The sequence below is a fragment of the Copidosoma floridanum genome, unplaced genomic scaffold (genome assembly GCF_036245765.1).
Source record: "Copidosoma floridanum isolate Cflo_tuat_1 unplaced genomic scaffold, Cflo_Japanese_pri ptg000017l, whole genome shotgun sequence".
NCBI classification, from domain to species: Eukaryota; Metazoa; Arthropoda; class Insecta; order Hymenoptera; family Encyrtidae; genus Copidosoma; species Copidosoma floridanum.
In genome coordinates, this window is record NW_028321894.1 from 10,594,506 (window position 1) to 10,610,641 (window position 16,136).

The following is a 16,136-nucleotide window of genomic DNA, read 5'->3' on the forward strand; positions in this document are numbered from 1 at the left end:
CTCACGTAGTACGTAAGTCTTAATTTCTATTATAAAAATACTAGAAATTTCTAGAAACAATAGAAAGTTGTATCTCTCTGAGCGCCCTAGAAGCAACTCTACGCTGTGTTATACAGGCGTGAAAAATGAGAGGAATTATTGATAAGAAAAATGAGGCTCAGCTTGTCGAGAATGAATCGACAAGCTTTTACCTTGTGCCCGAAAAATGCCTCCGACTTCACTTTCAGTACTATCCCTTTGTTTTACGACAACCTTATGCGCCTCGCACACACAATCCGGCTCGAAGGACCAATGTTTAATATTGTAGGCTGTATTAATAGATTACCGGCGTGTGTGCGTGTAGGACAAATTGATAAGGTAGTGTCGTAGGGAATTAATTGCTTGTAGGATAAATAAAGTCACTGAATTTAATATTAACAAAAAAACAGAGCTTTAATATAAATACTTTTAACTACACTAAGCAACTAACAGTTAATAGGTTTGTAATAGGACTTCTGGTCCGAGGCAAGGCACAAGCGAGACTGGCTTGATATTAGGCCCACAGGGCGCTAGAGTACGCATTATTTGAACACTCACATACACGCTACTCACATATATGTAGCAGCGACAATACCGCTGCTATTCGCGAGGTCAGACTCACACTACGACGCGGTCGCGTACACACTCCCGATCATTCGTCAACACTTCAATCCTAAACAAAAACAAAGTGAATAAATGGCTGGATCTGAACTGTGCGTGGGTGAATATAGTTACTAATAAAAATTAGTGGCTATGGGAAGAATGGGATGTGTAGTCATCTTTCTTTCTGGTGTAACAATTTTGTACGAGTATTATACGACAACGGCCCTGTTAGAGTATAAAAAGTCATTTTTCTATACATACACGCAAAAATTCGCAGGCACACACACACTTATACATTCATAAATAGTGACTTATGCGGACTTCACGTACTTCTAACATATATATCAATAACATGGTAAAATTATGTGGGCGTCCGCATAATTCCACTTTTGTCCTCATAATAACCCTAACATACATGTGATTGTCCGCATAAGTCACCTCTTGATAAACATATATAAGCTCTTGTTACGTACGATAGCATATAACTATGCGTGTGTGCACCTACACTGGCCTAGGCCTAAAAGGTAAGGAAATAGAGAAGAGAAACTATAAGAGAGGAAGATCGGAACAGGAGACAGTGAAAGGAGAGTCGCCAGAGATTTAAGAGCAAAAAAACTAGGCCCACGAGACTGGAAGACATGCGCAGCTCTCTTTAAGGACAAGTTGTGCTAAGAAAGTGTAAGTTAAATACAAGTCACACCCTTAATCATTCCCACGCAGAAGAACCCACGTAATAACTGGTGTTAAATCAGTTGAAACTATCAGCCACTTACTAAAAGAAACACAAATTAAAAGCAAAGTTGTACATTGACCCCGCACAGCTGCCAGAGATAGGACACGGGATACATCACACAAAAGAAGGAAACAACGGAGAAAACCGAGGGCTGGTCAAGTCACAGAAGTAGTAAAAGGCCAACTTACTAATGTTCACAGGATCAATATTATACTAACCATCGTGACAGTGATGTGATACGTAAATTTCCAATGTTTGTACCATACTTCACTCATAACCCTCGATAAAAATTTTCACCCAGAAAGATAGTTTCTATAAACTAATATCATTACTTAATCAGACACTTTAAGAACATTAGTAGTAACAGATAATTGCATGCACTAATATATTCCATAATATAAAAGTGACAATCACCTAATACAAGAAATCAACTAACAAACAAACAAAGGAAAAAAGTAGTTATAACGCTTACAAAGAATGCACACAGCTATAACGCAAATCCAAAATACATAACAACGAAAGTGTCTTGAAGTTAAACACAAAAATATACAAACTGACAAGACTAACTATACACAAAAAAACAAAAGCTTACATAATGAGCGTCATTAAAGCAAACGATATATCAGAGCAAAGAGGACAAGGAGACGATAGGCATACATTCATGCATGAAATGAGACGGGACGACATAAGCGATGACATGATAAAAATCAACTAGTAAAAAATGTTCAGGTAAGTGGTTTAAACAAATAGAGTGCAGTTATTCTGTTATTAATATAATAATTACTTTGGACATGCACAAGTTTAACAGTAAAAAGACTTATTTTATCAAATTCAGCAGATATTCGAGTGAAACTTGTTTTTTTATTAATGTTAAAATAAGCATAAAATTGGCATTTCTTCAGCCTCACTTCACCGAATCCGATTCATTACAAGGCCACTGTTGTATTTGGAAGTACACTCATTTTGTATGCTCTAATACTGCTGCATTAATTGGTGGTAGTGACGACAAAAAGCTTTTTAATTATGATTTTGAAATAGATGACATAAACAAATAATATCTTAAATCATTTACACATGGTGTATTAATGACTGTGTTTTAAAAATATTTTTGTACTGTTGTTTTCATACAATTGTTAAGAAAAATGTTTTAATATTATTTTGTATTTCATAGTCTTGTTATGATGTATAAACTATAGGCAATCAATAAACTATCTGATTAACGTGCTTTCCTAGTACCTACATGATATTTGTTATCCTGAGGAGGCCATCTGTTGAATGGCAAAATATTGATTTACAACTGTTCAATTATAAAAGTTTTGTTTAATGGAAAAAGTAGGTCATGGCCCTACGTGTCTGGTCCCTGCACCTTACTGCAAGGGTAAACTGTTGATATTGTTAAATTTTCTTTATAAGTATCCCATACAGTATGGTTATATAATACTTGATTCAATGTTAAGATAATCTACTGATGCATAGTTCATATTTTTCAATATACTCACAAATTTTCTGTCGTATTGTGCGTAAGGAATTTCATTTTTCTCTGACAACTCACCAGCAGGCCTTTGTTTGTTTAATTTTCTCGAGTCTCTATAGTAGAAAATATTAAATTCTGTCTTGTGAGCCACAATATATTTAAGGCAGTGAAATGTTTAAAGATTGTCTACGGTTACTTTGTTATAATCTGTATTATCCTATACGAGTTGTAGGAATGCATCATTAAGAATAATTTGAGGAGGGTCTCGTATCGTCAATAATTCGTATTGTCGGACATTATTATACCACGCGCAAGCTCCTTATTTTGACAAGAAATTAATAACTGATCAGGAACCCGTTATCTGTTAAATGCAGGTTTACACGGCTAATGAAAAAGTTAAAATAGAAAACTTAGGCTCAAGAATTAAAATTATTGAGTGTGCAATATTGTTTCTTTTAACACAACCCTTATCATTATAAATTCGTTTGCATAACAAGAGAAAAATTAATAATAATTTTAGTAGTAAAGGGATAATCGTAGCAACATCTTTAGAAAACGATCTGGATGGTGGATAAGCAATATTAGAAAGCCATGTGTTTTCAATTTCTTTGCGTGTAATTTTGCACAGAAACTATAATTGGCACGTTAATCGTAAGCACTGAACTAATTTTTATTTTCTTATTTTTTATTTTTTACATTTATTTTGCAAGTTTCTATTTTACTGAACTACATGAATGCAGTACTTATTTTGAAAGAGCTTCGTTCTTTCTATGGGTCTCGCGGCCCTCTTGTAACCTGAGAAATTGTGTTTCTTTATACTCATCTCATGTTTAAACAACTTCGCTTTTACCGTGGGTTCAATGACCCATTTATACCCACTAGTTTGATTTTTTTTATGTAATTTTTCTTTTTTTATTTCTTTTTTTAGTTCTTTTTTTTTTTTTGTATTGTTTCATGTCTTCGTTCGATTTCGTTTCATTTTTTTCTTCATTTTTCATTCTATTACTTTTTTTGCTTAAATTTTTTTTTAAATTGATTTTCATTTCCGTTTTTTTAATTTTACTTCATTTTTTTTTATTTTTTTTTTTCATTTTTTTTTGTTAGTTTATTTGATTTTTTAATGTTTTTTAATAATTTTATTCCCTTTTTTTTAATTATTTTAATTATTTTTCATATCAATTTTCATTTTACTTTTCTTATTTCATTGCTTTTTATTCCTTTTTTTCTTGTATTTAATTTTTTTATTTTTATTTTGTATCTTACTTTTCATTTTTATTTTTAATTTTTTATCGACGCATTTTGTTTTAATTTTTTTTAATTTAATTTTTTCATTAAAATAAGGAAGAAAGGGTGTAGTATTCGTAAAAGCGCATGTATAGGTGTATCTATATAAAAACAAGTAAGAAGTTATACTTCTGTAGAATTATATGGCAAATAATATTACTATAAATATAAATTTACCTTCTATAAAACGATATTGCGTACGGAAATGGTGCAATCATCGTTAGAAAGAGTTTACCTACATTAGTTGGGTGTGGTTTTAATAAATATTTTAATACTTCATGAGTTAACGATTACAAACAATAAACGACGGTGCAATAAAATAAAAATAATATATAGACTGGTCAGTACAAGACTGTGCACATTCTTAAAATATTTTAAAAACTTCAGACTCAAATAATTACATTAATCAGAAATGAAAAAATTGTAGAAAAATAAAACATAAAAAACATTTATTATTGTATTTCTATAGTACAAAAATAATTTTTCTTAGTTTTTGAAAATTTTGATGAAAGATTGTTTAAACAATTATTTATTTATATTTGAAGTAACAAATTAATAAAAAGTAAATAAATGTTAATCATTGCATAATATAAAAGCTGCTCTGCTTATATATGCTAATTTCTTAAATTTTCAAAACATGTATTTGAGAAATAAGTTTCATTACATAAATTATTGAATTATTAAATTTATTTCTTAAATTTATAATCAAACCAAGCTTATAAATACCCAGTCATTAAGAATTTGCATCAAAAATAAGCAACGAGCTGTACGAGAAAATGTAATCGAGTTTCTTATGTTAGGCATGTTCATAGCAGAGTGGGTAAGGGCAATGAGTAGCGTGTGGAATGTGGGGGGTTTAAATCTCTTTTAAAACTGGTGTTTTTTTTTGTTTTTTTTTCCTCTTTTTTCTTAGAATTGTAAAAGAGAAAAATTTTAAGTTAAACAAAAATTATTGTGAGGATAAAAAATTCTCATTCAATAAAATATTAATTGCTAGGTGTAGTTGCGGGGAGTAATGAGAGGAGGTATGCAGGATACTAGCGCAGCACGGTTGGAAGAGGCAGGGTGAGGAGAAGTGTGAAGGGGGTGTGGTAAGGGGAAAAATAAAATAAATTAGGAGAAAGAGACTTTAGGTAAGCGACTTCCGTTTCATGTAAATCTGTCATTTTTAAGATTCCAGCCCCCCAAGCACGTGACATAAGAAACTTCTTTCTAAAAATTAAAGGTCAGTTTGGTATAGCTTTGAAATGTTTGAACAGCTTGCTGGTCATAAGTATATAGTAGGTCAGTTTTAAAATTTATTTGTTCTAATAATTTAAAGGAGTTATGCATTGTTTGGAAGCAAGGGGTGTTAAAGCAAAAATGGCTAAAGAAACACTGTAAAAATACAATAGGATTTCTTATTATTGGCCAATTTTTCTCTTACTTTTATTGTTTACTAAAAATTTATTTAATTATATGGATCGAAAGTATGTGCTAGTAACGCACACGATGCATCAGCCATTGAAATAGAAGATTATATTATTTGATAACTTTATTTTACTGTTTGTCATTTCAATGTAGTGTATATTGATGTATATTTTAGTTGAAGAGCATGACGTACTTTTTCTCATTGCGATTCCGTAACCTTTTTGATCTAACAGTCCTCCAATTTGAGTTAGGTTACATTCCCTTTCTTGAATATATTCAATGGATGAAGATTCCATAAGAAAAGCGTAGTTATCAGTAAGAACTTTTCTTTTTCCTTCGTCATTGTCAGCAGTCAACACATCTTTAGCATTCTCTGTCATATACTGATACATTTTGGAATAAGTAGAAGAGTTTGAGTCCTGGAAAAAAAAATAGTTCGTTAAAATGACGTGCATTATTTCTTAATAAGAAAAATTTTCCTTTTTCCTGTTATCTAAACAGGTTTGGAAACGTAACGAGTCAAAAAAGTTTAGGTCTTTATAATGCAAAAATTTTCGACTAAAATGTTACTGTTACTATTTAATAAGTAACTCATGTGCAATATTATCTACATAGTAAAGTTCTTTGAACTCTTTTTTTTGTTTTTCTTGCAACTACAATCTGACGTTTACTTACAAATACTTTTTTAAAAATCTGTTCAACATGAAAATATTAAAAAAACCAAAAGAACCCTTGTTACGAAAAAAAGTATTTTCGCTAACTATGTTACTGTCATAATTGTGGTGCCCACCATTATTGATACTAAACATTGTTATAGGATTATATTTGTTGTCTTTGGCTACATTTTATGTATAGCACCTTAGTGCCAGAATAGTAACTTTTACTAAGTTTTAAATTGTCAACGGTAAATATAAGAGGATCTCTAGAAAGTCATGAATGAAGGTTTGAAATTCAACTCCAATAAAATTTTTTTTTGTACTTACAGTTATAATAAGAGTTATTAGTTATCTTATTCTATGTTTGGTAATTTTTCTGTGTGAAAAAAGTCCAGAAGACTTGCAAGAAATTGGTTTAGGTATATTTTTGTTACTTCTTGTCTATCTGCACATATCTTTTTTTTTTGTTTCTAACGAGCCAATATTTTGTACTTATCTTTTGGAATAGTTCTTTATAATTAATTTGACTAAGCATTAAATAATACGGATTCCACATAAAAATCACAACCTAGTAAAATGTGTTGGATGATTTTTGTTTTAAATTCAGAATAGCGTTGTACTTAATTTATCATTCAAAGTTTTTTACAACTAAATTTTTATTGAAGGGTGAAGTTTATTATCAAAATGAGTTAGTTTTTCTACTTTCTCCTTACAGATGACGTGTAATGACATAAAAGCAAGTATTTAAGTCATATACTGATTAATAAAGTGCATTAAAGTAAAGGCAATCCCCTTCGATGACTTTTTCAAACCTACACTTACATTCGTCGTGTAATAAAAAAGCATGGATAAATCACTTTTTACCTTATTTGAAAACTATAAATATTAGACACAATCTTACTTCTAGTTATAATGTATATAGAATACTCTATAGTAATTAAAAAAACTAATTTAAAAAAAAAGAACTTTAGGGAACGTAGTTTCTACATACTGCCCTGTATACCACACATAGATGCTTTTATTGATTCGTCCAGACTAATTAAAACTTTCTAACCCTGAAGTGAGCTGCAAGTAAATAAATAAGATAAAATACGCAAAAGAAAAAAGGGATCTAAATCATTCATTCAAATTTTCGAAATTATTACAAGCGTGTAGAATAAATATTTTTTCTGCCAAACCTAAGCTCAAAAAGTATCTAAAATGGCAAGAGGACTAATAAAATGATACAATAATAAACTACCGATAACAATTATTATATGTTTGTGCGTATGTGCAATTTCAATAAGCAATTTTATTTTTAATAAGCATAAAGACAGTAAACTTGGCCAAATACTGGACTTTATGGTCAGAATAAGAACTATGCACTTTCTGGGTAGATCCGTCAGTGAACGTTCTTAGAAACATCCATAACTTGTTATCCTTTGTACTTTTACTTACAAACTCCTCTTCTCTCTCTTTCTGTTAATATGCATATAGTAAGATTATTCTTAAAGTTCTCACTTCTGCGGTGTATCAGACGTAATGCTCTCTGCTAATTTATCATACAATTATTTGAAATAATTTGAAAGATTTAATGAAATTTCTTTTTTGTTAGGTTAAATGCATGGTATGAAAAAGGATAATTAGCTAATAAACATTGCACTTGGGTTATACTTGTCCATACATAAGCCTAGAATGTTTTGTAATAACGCTGCGTAGTCAGTAAATGATTGAAAATTAGGAATAAACATTTAATAGTTACTGATTTTTTAAAGTTCTTTCTAATCTTAAGGTGTGACATTATACTACAGTACCGAGCAATTAAGAATCACTTTATCACTGGAGAATCAATAACTTTTGCAGATAAAGGACTCGTCTTTGGCAGGTCTCAAAATGCATTTTCGTAACTTGTTAAAGTACTCTAAATCTTGTGGGTATCTTTATTATTTATTTTAAGTAATATGCCATAAGTAAGGTCCATTTTCAAATTCTAAGTGTGCTAGATCTACATCGATGAAGTAAATTTCCGTTTTGGGACGGTAGCATAATATTGTACCTTAAGATAGAATGACTATTGTTTAAAAATTTCATTCCTTTTTTTTATTAAATCAAGCAACAGTACTAAATATTAAGAAATAACTTTATCGCTTGGGATCAAATAATTGTTGCAAATAAGAAACTAGTCTCAAATTTTATCTGGATCTTAAAGTAAATAGCAAGAATACCGATAAAGTAAGTGGATCTCAATACTCTGGTAAATCCATGTTACTACTTTTAAAAGCTCTTAGTGCAAAGGGTTTTTTTAGCTTGTCTAATACCTCGTAAATAATCTTATTTTGATAATAATAGAGTATTATCTAAGGGTCTGCAATAAGCTAAATTTGATAAATAACATGACACTTCATTTATAACAAGTTTTTCAAACGCTGACAGGTATTGAGTCACGGTCGGATTGTTATTATTTACTTTCATGCTACGAATCATTGAAAAAAAAAATCTAAATGTGATCCAGGCTTAGTCTGTAACTGAGTAAGTATTGTACATGATAATAAAAAACCAAATCGTTAGCTGAATTATATAAATTAGTCAGTGAAACTATGAATCTGAGAAATTCCATGACAGACTGACTTTTTAAAACAGGTTTCAAAATTTTTGTTACACGTTACTCTCACTGTTTTTCTTTTTCTTAGGTGTCCCGTAAATCTGTAAGTGACAAATACTAATGCTGTTGCATGCATTTACTGAATGTTTATCCTTATTGATAAAAAAAAATTGTAAAAACGATAATTGTGAAACTGTATAAAAAATTGATTTTTTTTTTTAATGTAAAAAGTGTATTAATTATGATTTAACCTTAAAGTACGATGCAGCATTAGTTTTATTTATGTTTTTCAAATATTGCACGGCTCCATTCGTTCTGCTCATTTTTTTCTTTTGACGAAAAATTTTGTTACGCACTGCTGCTACTTTGGAATCTTATAGTTTGTTGTACCTTAAAAACTTCCACTAAGCTTCATTAGACGAAAATTGGATCTAGAATTGCAGTCTACTTTCAAGCCATCCATAAATTTTACTCTTTTTGTCTAATTTAGAGTTTGAATAAAACTTTTCCTAAAAATATTTTCATTAATACAGCGATTGTAAAAACTTATAAGTTTCAACAATATACATTTCTGTACATACCTTTTTTTAGGGTTTCACTCATTTTTTACACCATCACTTTTGTTCTCAGATGTTGGCGCACGATAAAATGTTACACTTTTTATCAAACTTATAATATTTGCAGCTTCATTAATGTGAGCTTGCAAGCCACTGATCTCACTTATATTAACTTGCTCATTACTTGCTACTTCTGTTACAGCAGAATGGTGACATGGTTCTCCTCTGCTTATGCATCCTTCATGTTCTTTGCTGATTTGATCTACTCCACTATTTTCATTAAGTGAATCCGATGTGCATACAGTACCTGACAGAGTAATGTGGTGAAAAGTCTCTGTACCGTAGATTTCATCACGTATACAGTAGCATTAACAGCTTGGATTAGAGTTGCTCCTGGTTTCAGTCTTCTCCTACATTCTTCTTCTTTAGCTGCGAAATAAGTGTCACTACTAAAATAATCACTGCACACAAGCGATTTTTTGAAAAATATAAATAATGGCAGGTTGAGAATTGTAAACCATTTATTCCTTACATTAGCACCATTTGGCAATTTACAAAAACAAAACTGTACTCAAAAAAGTTATCACCCAAAATGGATAGGTAAAGATCTTTTTAACTTACACATCAAAACTACGATTTTCAATAGAATAATACTCTGCTTTACATGCAATGCACTGTTTTATACTGCAAGTACCTAACAAGTTATGTATATACTTATTTACACATAGATCTAACTCAAAAACATGACAGAAACAAAGAGTTGTTATATACGTAAGATATAAGCACTTTGTATTATTCATGTGTTTATGATGTTTTTTTTTTGCTTTCTGCTTGCTTTTTTCTTGTTTCTTACGGTTCAGAATACATCCTTGAGCCGCAGCCAACCACAACGTTTGGTTATAAAGAGATGGAGAGGACACTAAACAGCTATCTTTTTATTCACTGTATCACTCCCCCTTACGTACGACTCCGGTCAAAGTGTATGTGGGGAAATAAATAAAAAATGGTTAAAATTTTATAGTAAAGATAAAAAAAATCAGCAGCCAATTTATTATCATTCAAGTAAATTTGTTAAAATAGGCAGTCCAAAAACAGGACCAGAATGTACAAAAACATGTGGAAAAACTCCAGCTATATTAACTACAGTGGAATAAGTTATTGGGTTCAAGGAAGCTTTCACAGAGACTAAGTGTAACCAAGTCAAGATAAGAGAGGATGACAGGCTATTGTTTCCCAATCAACTTTGCATCCATTCTTACATATGTGAATCAAGTATTGATGGTAATACATTTGCACCCTTGCTGAAGATAGTAGATATAGCCCATGAGAAAATTCATGTTGAAAGTACAATTGTGACAACCTACTTATTTTTCCTTAGTTATAAACTTTATACGATCGATATAGATACAAGAGATCAAAATTCATAAACGAATACTATTTAAGTTGGGGTCACTGACCGTAGTGTTTCATTATAGTAAAGTTTTCTCGTAAGAAAGTTGTTACAAAATTATTTTTTACTATGGATATCTTACACAACATGGGGGATGGAGAGGGGTCAAGCATATGTTATTAGGGTTATATAGACAGAGAAGGCATAAGAGAAGGCTCTTTTTTCACTGGAATATTTCAGAGTGCTATAGCTTTCATAGTAAGTGGTGCGTATGCCATTGAAAAAGAAGTGTTACGAGCAGAAGTGAATATTATAGATGATATTGAAGAAAGTAAAATTGCGTTTAAGGACGCATTAAAGAATCAGATAAACAAATCTGTCAAAAATTTAAAACGTGAAGCTACAGAAAAAACCAAGAAGCTGATCGATCATCAGGATGTAATGCATTACCATCTTAAAAAAAAACACCGTCTTGGCGTAAAAAAAGGGGATGTAATCATGTCGTTAAAAAGCGTGAAAAAAAGTAGATCGAGTGTAGCTAAGCAAAAAATAGGCGTGCGTAGAAAAAATTAAAAAAAGTAGTGAGAAGAAAAAACTAAACATGAAAGTAAAAGAAATTGGTTAAAACACGAGGAAAACGGCACTAAAAATAAAAAAATTGAAGCAAGTAGATGTTTTTGGATAGTAATATTTTTCTTACATAGTCATTGCCAGAAGATCTGGTCAGATTTATTTTGCGTTCCTTCCATGCAGACAGTATTCGAAACTAACGGACAAGTACATTACGAACGCATTTTATCGTTAAACGACGAAAGTCCTGTAGAGTTCGTTATCAGTTCTCAAAACGATTAATACTTAGACTTAGCCCATACGATGTTTGGAGTAAATGTAAAATTGACACTTTACGACAAGGCTCAGGATGCGCTTGTACCTCTAGTTAAGAATCTTGTTAATATGATATTCGACCAGGTTGACGTATATTTTAGTCAAAAACTCGTGACCCCCAAATATTGCTTACCTTTACAGAGCATATATTAAGACGCTTTTAAGTTACAGTCCTGCAGCAAATCATGGCATTTGTCAACAAATCTTTGGGAAACAGATATTGCTTGTGATATCGAATGAATTACACGGCTCAAAGAAACTCAGTTCCTACTAAGCGTCAAAAATATTTAAAAGATGAGAAGACTGTAAACTTAAGGCGTTATTAAAATTGTGATGTATTGAATCAGAATAAATTGTTACTAAATGGTATTGAAGTTTGTTTACGTCTAGTGCGCTCCAAATATGCTTTTTGGTTCATAAATGCTTCAGTAAAAAATTATTTGTTATAGACAACTTTTGGAAAAAATTATGTTTAGGGTTTGTTCACAGCAAAATCTCCAAGGGGATTAAAAGATTAATTCATTAAATTTTTTAAATAATTGTGTGAATTTTTTATCGTTCGACGTAAATGCTGTACAAGTCCCTAGCAAGCCGCTACAATTAAATTTTTTCATAAAGCACACTTATGTACGTTAAAACATACCATACTTTGCTTTCGGCCACTAAGTTCTACTGCACAAGCAAAAAAAATCGTAATCACTTTTCTTACACCCGATCTTTTGGCTCATTCTCCAGGTTATCGGAATTTAGTAAAGAGTAGTAAGTAATAGTACAGTACGAATAGAGATACGCTTTCAGAGAGCTCTTATAAAAACTAAAAATTGCGTTTTATATGCTTAATTACATAACATATTGAAAATAGACACAACTTGTCAAGTAGCTGTGGATTTTAAGTCATAAAAATTCACACACATTTTATTATGAACTTATTGTAACTGTGGAGAGCATAGTCGACACCAATAAATGTTCTAAGTCAGGCTCGCATTAAGCTGCCACATATTTTGAGATTAAAGGTCATTGAGTGTATTTCAACAGTTATCGCCTGCCACCTACGATCTCTTATTATATCAATAGACTTAAAGAAAACTGTATTACTTACCATTGAAATGTACAACAACATGAAAATACTAGTTCTAAGAAAATTCTTTGAAGCTTGCACTTCAAAAGTATGTGTTATTAAATGAATTTAATCCAAAATTTAAAAAAGTTGTACCTCACGTGACAATAATATTGCTCACTTAATATCGTATTTTCATTATCAAAAGTGAAATGTTTTTTTAGCAAGTTTTTTCTGCCAGAATATTAATTTTTCTGAGCCAACTTAACCCCTTTTTTCTTATATTGTAAATCCTTCTCACTTCATCGACTTCAGGTTGAATACAGCACTGTGGAATCAGTCCACTCAATATTTTCCATGTATTCAAGGCCCGTGCTTGGGCCTAACTATAAGTATTTAAAAAATTAACAAGGTTCTTCAAGCTAGACTAGTTGGGAGACAAGGAGTAGATGGCAGTGATTGAGTCATTCTTGACTTTGTTGTTAAGTACCACGTGGAAAAAACCTATGCGGCGGCGATTGAAAGACAGCATGCCTGTACGTAGTAAGTAGTGATCGTTAGTAATACTTTGTCTATAGGGTTATTAGAAAGAATGTCGCTCTTGAGATGTGTAGCCAAGCCAAGAATTTTTCTCTCTCTCTCTTCCTCTCTAATTCGATGTTATTATAGTGGGCATGCAAGAATACAAATTGTGAGCCAGGCACGATTTGTCTATTGACATATGCATATATTCAGACTGTATGTATAAAGATCTATAATATTAATTAGATTAATTGTAGCAGCATTGGATAGAACCTCGCGTATGTAAGGGCTAGTCATCAGCAACATAGCACGAACAAGTAATGCCAAAATCATTACTCGGCACCATTTTAACCTGGTCTTCAACTAATGCAATCCATACGGCTACAGCGTGGGCATTAGGTACATCTAGATTGTTCCACGTCATTCAGTCTACAGGCTACAAGTCACGTTTTACCATCGTCAAGCAACCACAGCTCCTAACATTTTGAAGTTTTGTAGGATAGGTGAGTAAAATCGATTTTTTATTTTGTTGTCGAATAAAACATATGTTTTATATAACTTGTGACACGTTAACCAGGGGCTGTAATTAACGTGTGTGTTTTACTTTTTTGACTTACTATATAACCTAACATTAATTTTACTCGTTAAGGGATCAGGTTTCTTACGATCGTGTGTGCCGTCAACAGCAGCAACATGTAGTCTAATGCAGGTAGCGATTTAAAATAGCTTTTTCTTTAGCTTTATTTTGAATACTTACAAATACCCTCTTACTCTAGGTCACAAATGGTGGCAGCTACAGTTGACGTTACCCAAGCCTAGTGTATAACTCTAAGATAACATTTTTATTTCAATTAAGTATATTTTCGTATTTCGAGAACAAACACTCAAGTTACAATACAGATGTGGCACACTACAAAGGCCACGCCCCGAGCGTCGTGGCTAGTTGTAATATTTATACTACGTTACACTTGGCGTTTTGTTAATATTTACACTTGTAACAGAACTCGGGTCCACTCGTAGATGTTAGGGCTGGGTAATGGGGGACGACTGCTTTAACACTCTACAACGCACAGCACCAACACTAGGTACAGTTACCTACCCAGATATCGCTGGTTACGATTTTCTTGATCCTCTCGGCAATACTATATGCGTTGGAGGCACCAGGGTACCTGGGTGGCTGTGTAATAACTCGTTCATGTACGAGTGGCACTGGGATCTCGGCATGATTGATTTTTTGTAGCTCAGCAGGCTAGAGTCTGCTGATGCCGCGCTACGCTGCTTCAGTGCTAGCACAATATTTGTAATACACTTAAGCGAGTATACCAAATTAAGTTAGTTTATTTAAAGCTTATAATTTTAAGGTGCCTTGTAATATGATTTTAAATACATGTATCATATTAGCCTTAGTAAGATCTTCAGCTTAGTAATAGCTTGACTACTCTTGTTCTTCTGCTGAGTCTGTATGCTCAAAATACTTATTAATGATACGTATTAGTTTTTTTAGTTTGCCGACTGCTTAGCTTGTGTGCTAAGTATACGCATAGGTATAACCTATTAGTTTACTCAATTTGTCGCTTGCTAAGCCTGTGTGCTGAGTATACGTATAGTTATATGTATCAATTAGTTTGGTCTTATACATAACAAGGGTGCTAAAGTTAATAGTTAGGTTCGAGCTTCTTATTTTAGTTGGTATGCCTTTATAGGTTACTTCTTGGGAAGGGGAAGACCTAAGAAATGGGAGACGGTACATAATTCTTTTTGGGCTTTAATTTGTTAGAATGATACTTTTTTGTGTAATATTAAATTACATTAATTTGATGCAAACCTTATAATAAAAGCTGTTGATCTTACTAGATCACTTAAAATAATTAATTAACAGTATCCTACAGATTAAGCTATCCTTATGGTCCAATGTGATGGAAATAGGCGTATAGTACAGAGTTGTATGTCCCAAATCATAGGTTGTAAGGCCTAAGGATTTAAAAACGACGGCTAGAGCTTAAATTATTCAAGCTTTGCAGGTTTCTCTTACTTGAACTGCTTTGAGAAATTTATTAAAGCTCCCATTGAGAAAATGAAACCTAAAAATTCGTGGTACTGGTGGTAAGCAGGTTGATGTGTCAAGAGATTGTGTACAGTTTTATGTGCAATATCACGTTGACCCTTCTGTGATTGTGAAGGTAGATACTCGTGTTCTCAACAAAGTATCAGCTTATTAACCCCCTGTTCACAAGATGTCTGGTAATCTTTGGCATTAAGTTAGATCAGAAATGGTTCATCCAGAGTCTTCTTGTTCAGACAAAACTGATCTATTGTTACGTGCTGATATTCATGCCCTGATATTACAAGGGAAATTCGCAAAGATAAACCAAACAAGCCAATAGCTAAGGCCACGTTACTTGGTGGGATAGTTTCAGGTGCAGTAGTCGTACCTCAGCTAACTCTTGTCTCTCAACATTGTTCTTCGGAAGTGGACTTAGGATCACTAGTTCAATGTTTCTGGGAGATAAAAGATATCCCTCACGTCCCTTCCTCCCTGATGAGAGTTCTGGAAAACAGCTCTTCTTATTAACTATACGTCAGAGTGACTGTCGATACGTAGTGGGGTTACCCTTTAAGCAGGATCCAGCAGCGTTTTTTGAAGCCTGCAGAGATTCTTAAAATCACGCTATTTAAATGCAAAGGTCTTAATAGAGTTGCTTTGAATAAAATAGCTCCATAAATAAGACTTATCTTAAATTCCTTAAAGACTACGAGAGATGAGATCACCAGAAAATTATTAAGGACCATATAATAGATACTGGTAACGACACTCCCTTGAATTGTTATCAGCTTTCTACTGTTACTCACAGCTTAGCATGCGTTTTCTTTTGAGCTTGCCGTAATTTCAAACAATGAGCCAGGGATTATCAAGTTTAATTCCACGCTGATGCATCAATATTTGAAAGAAAGGTGAACATGAACGA

General features: G+C 32.4%; 1 protein-coding gene across 1 annotated transcript in view; it reads right to left on the reverse strand.

Moving 5' to 3' along the window:
* Positions 1 to 16,136, reverse strand: part of LOC106639240 (glutamate receptor ionotropic, kainate 2) — a 1,100,929-nt gene that overhangs the window by 109,986 nt on the left and 974,807 nt on the right. Inside the window, exon 11 of the mRNA XM_089592472.1 lies at positions 5,716 to 5,941. Coding sequence (XP_089448598.1) covers positions 5,716 to 5,941 — 226 coding nt within the window. The remainder of the gene's footprint in view (positions 1 to 5,715; positions 5,942 to 16,136) is intronic.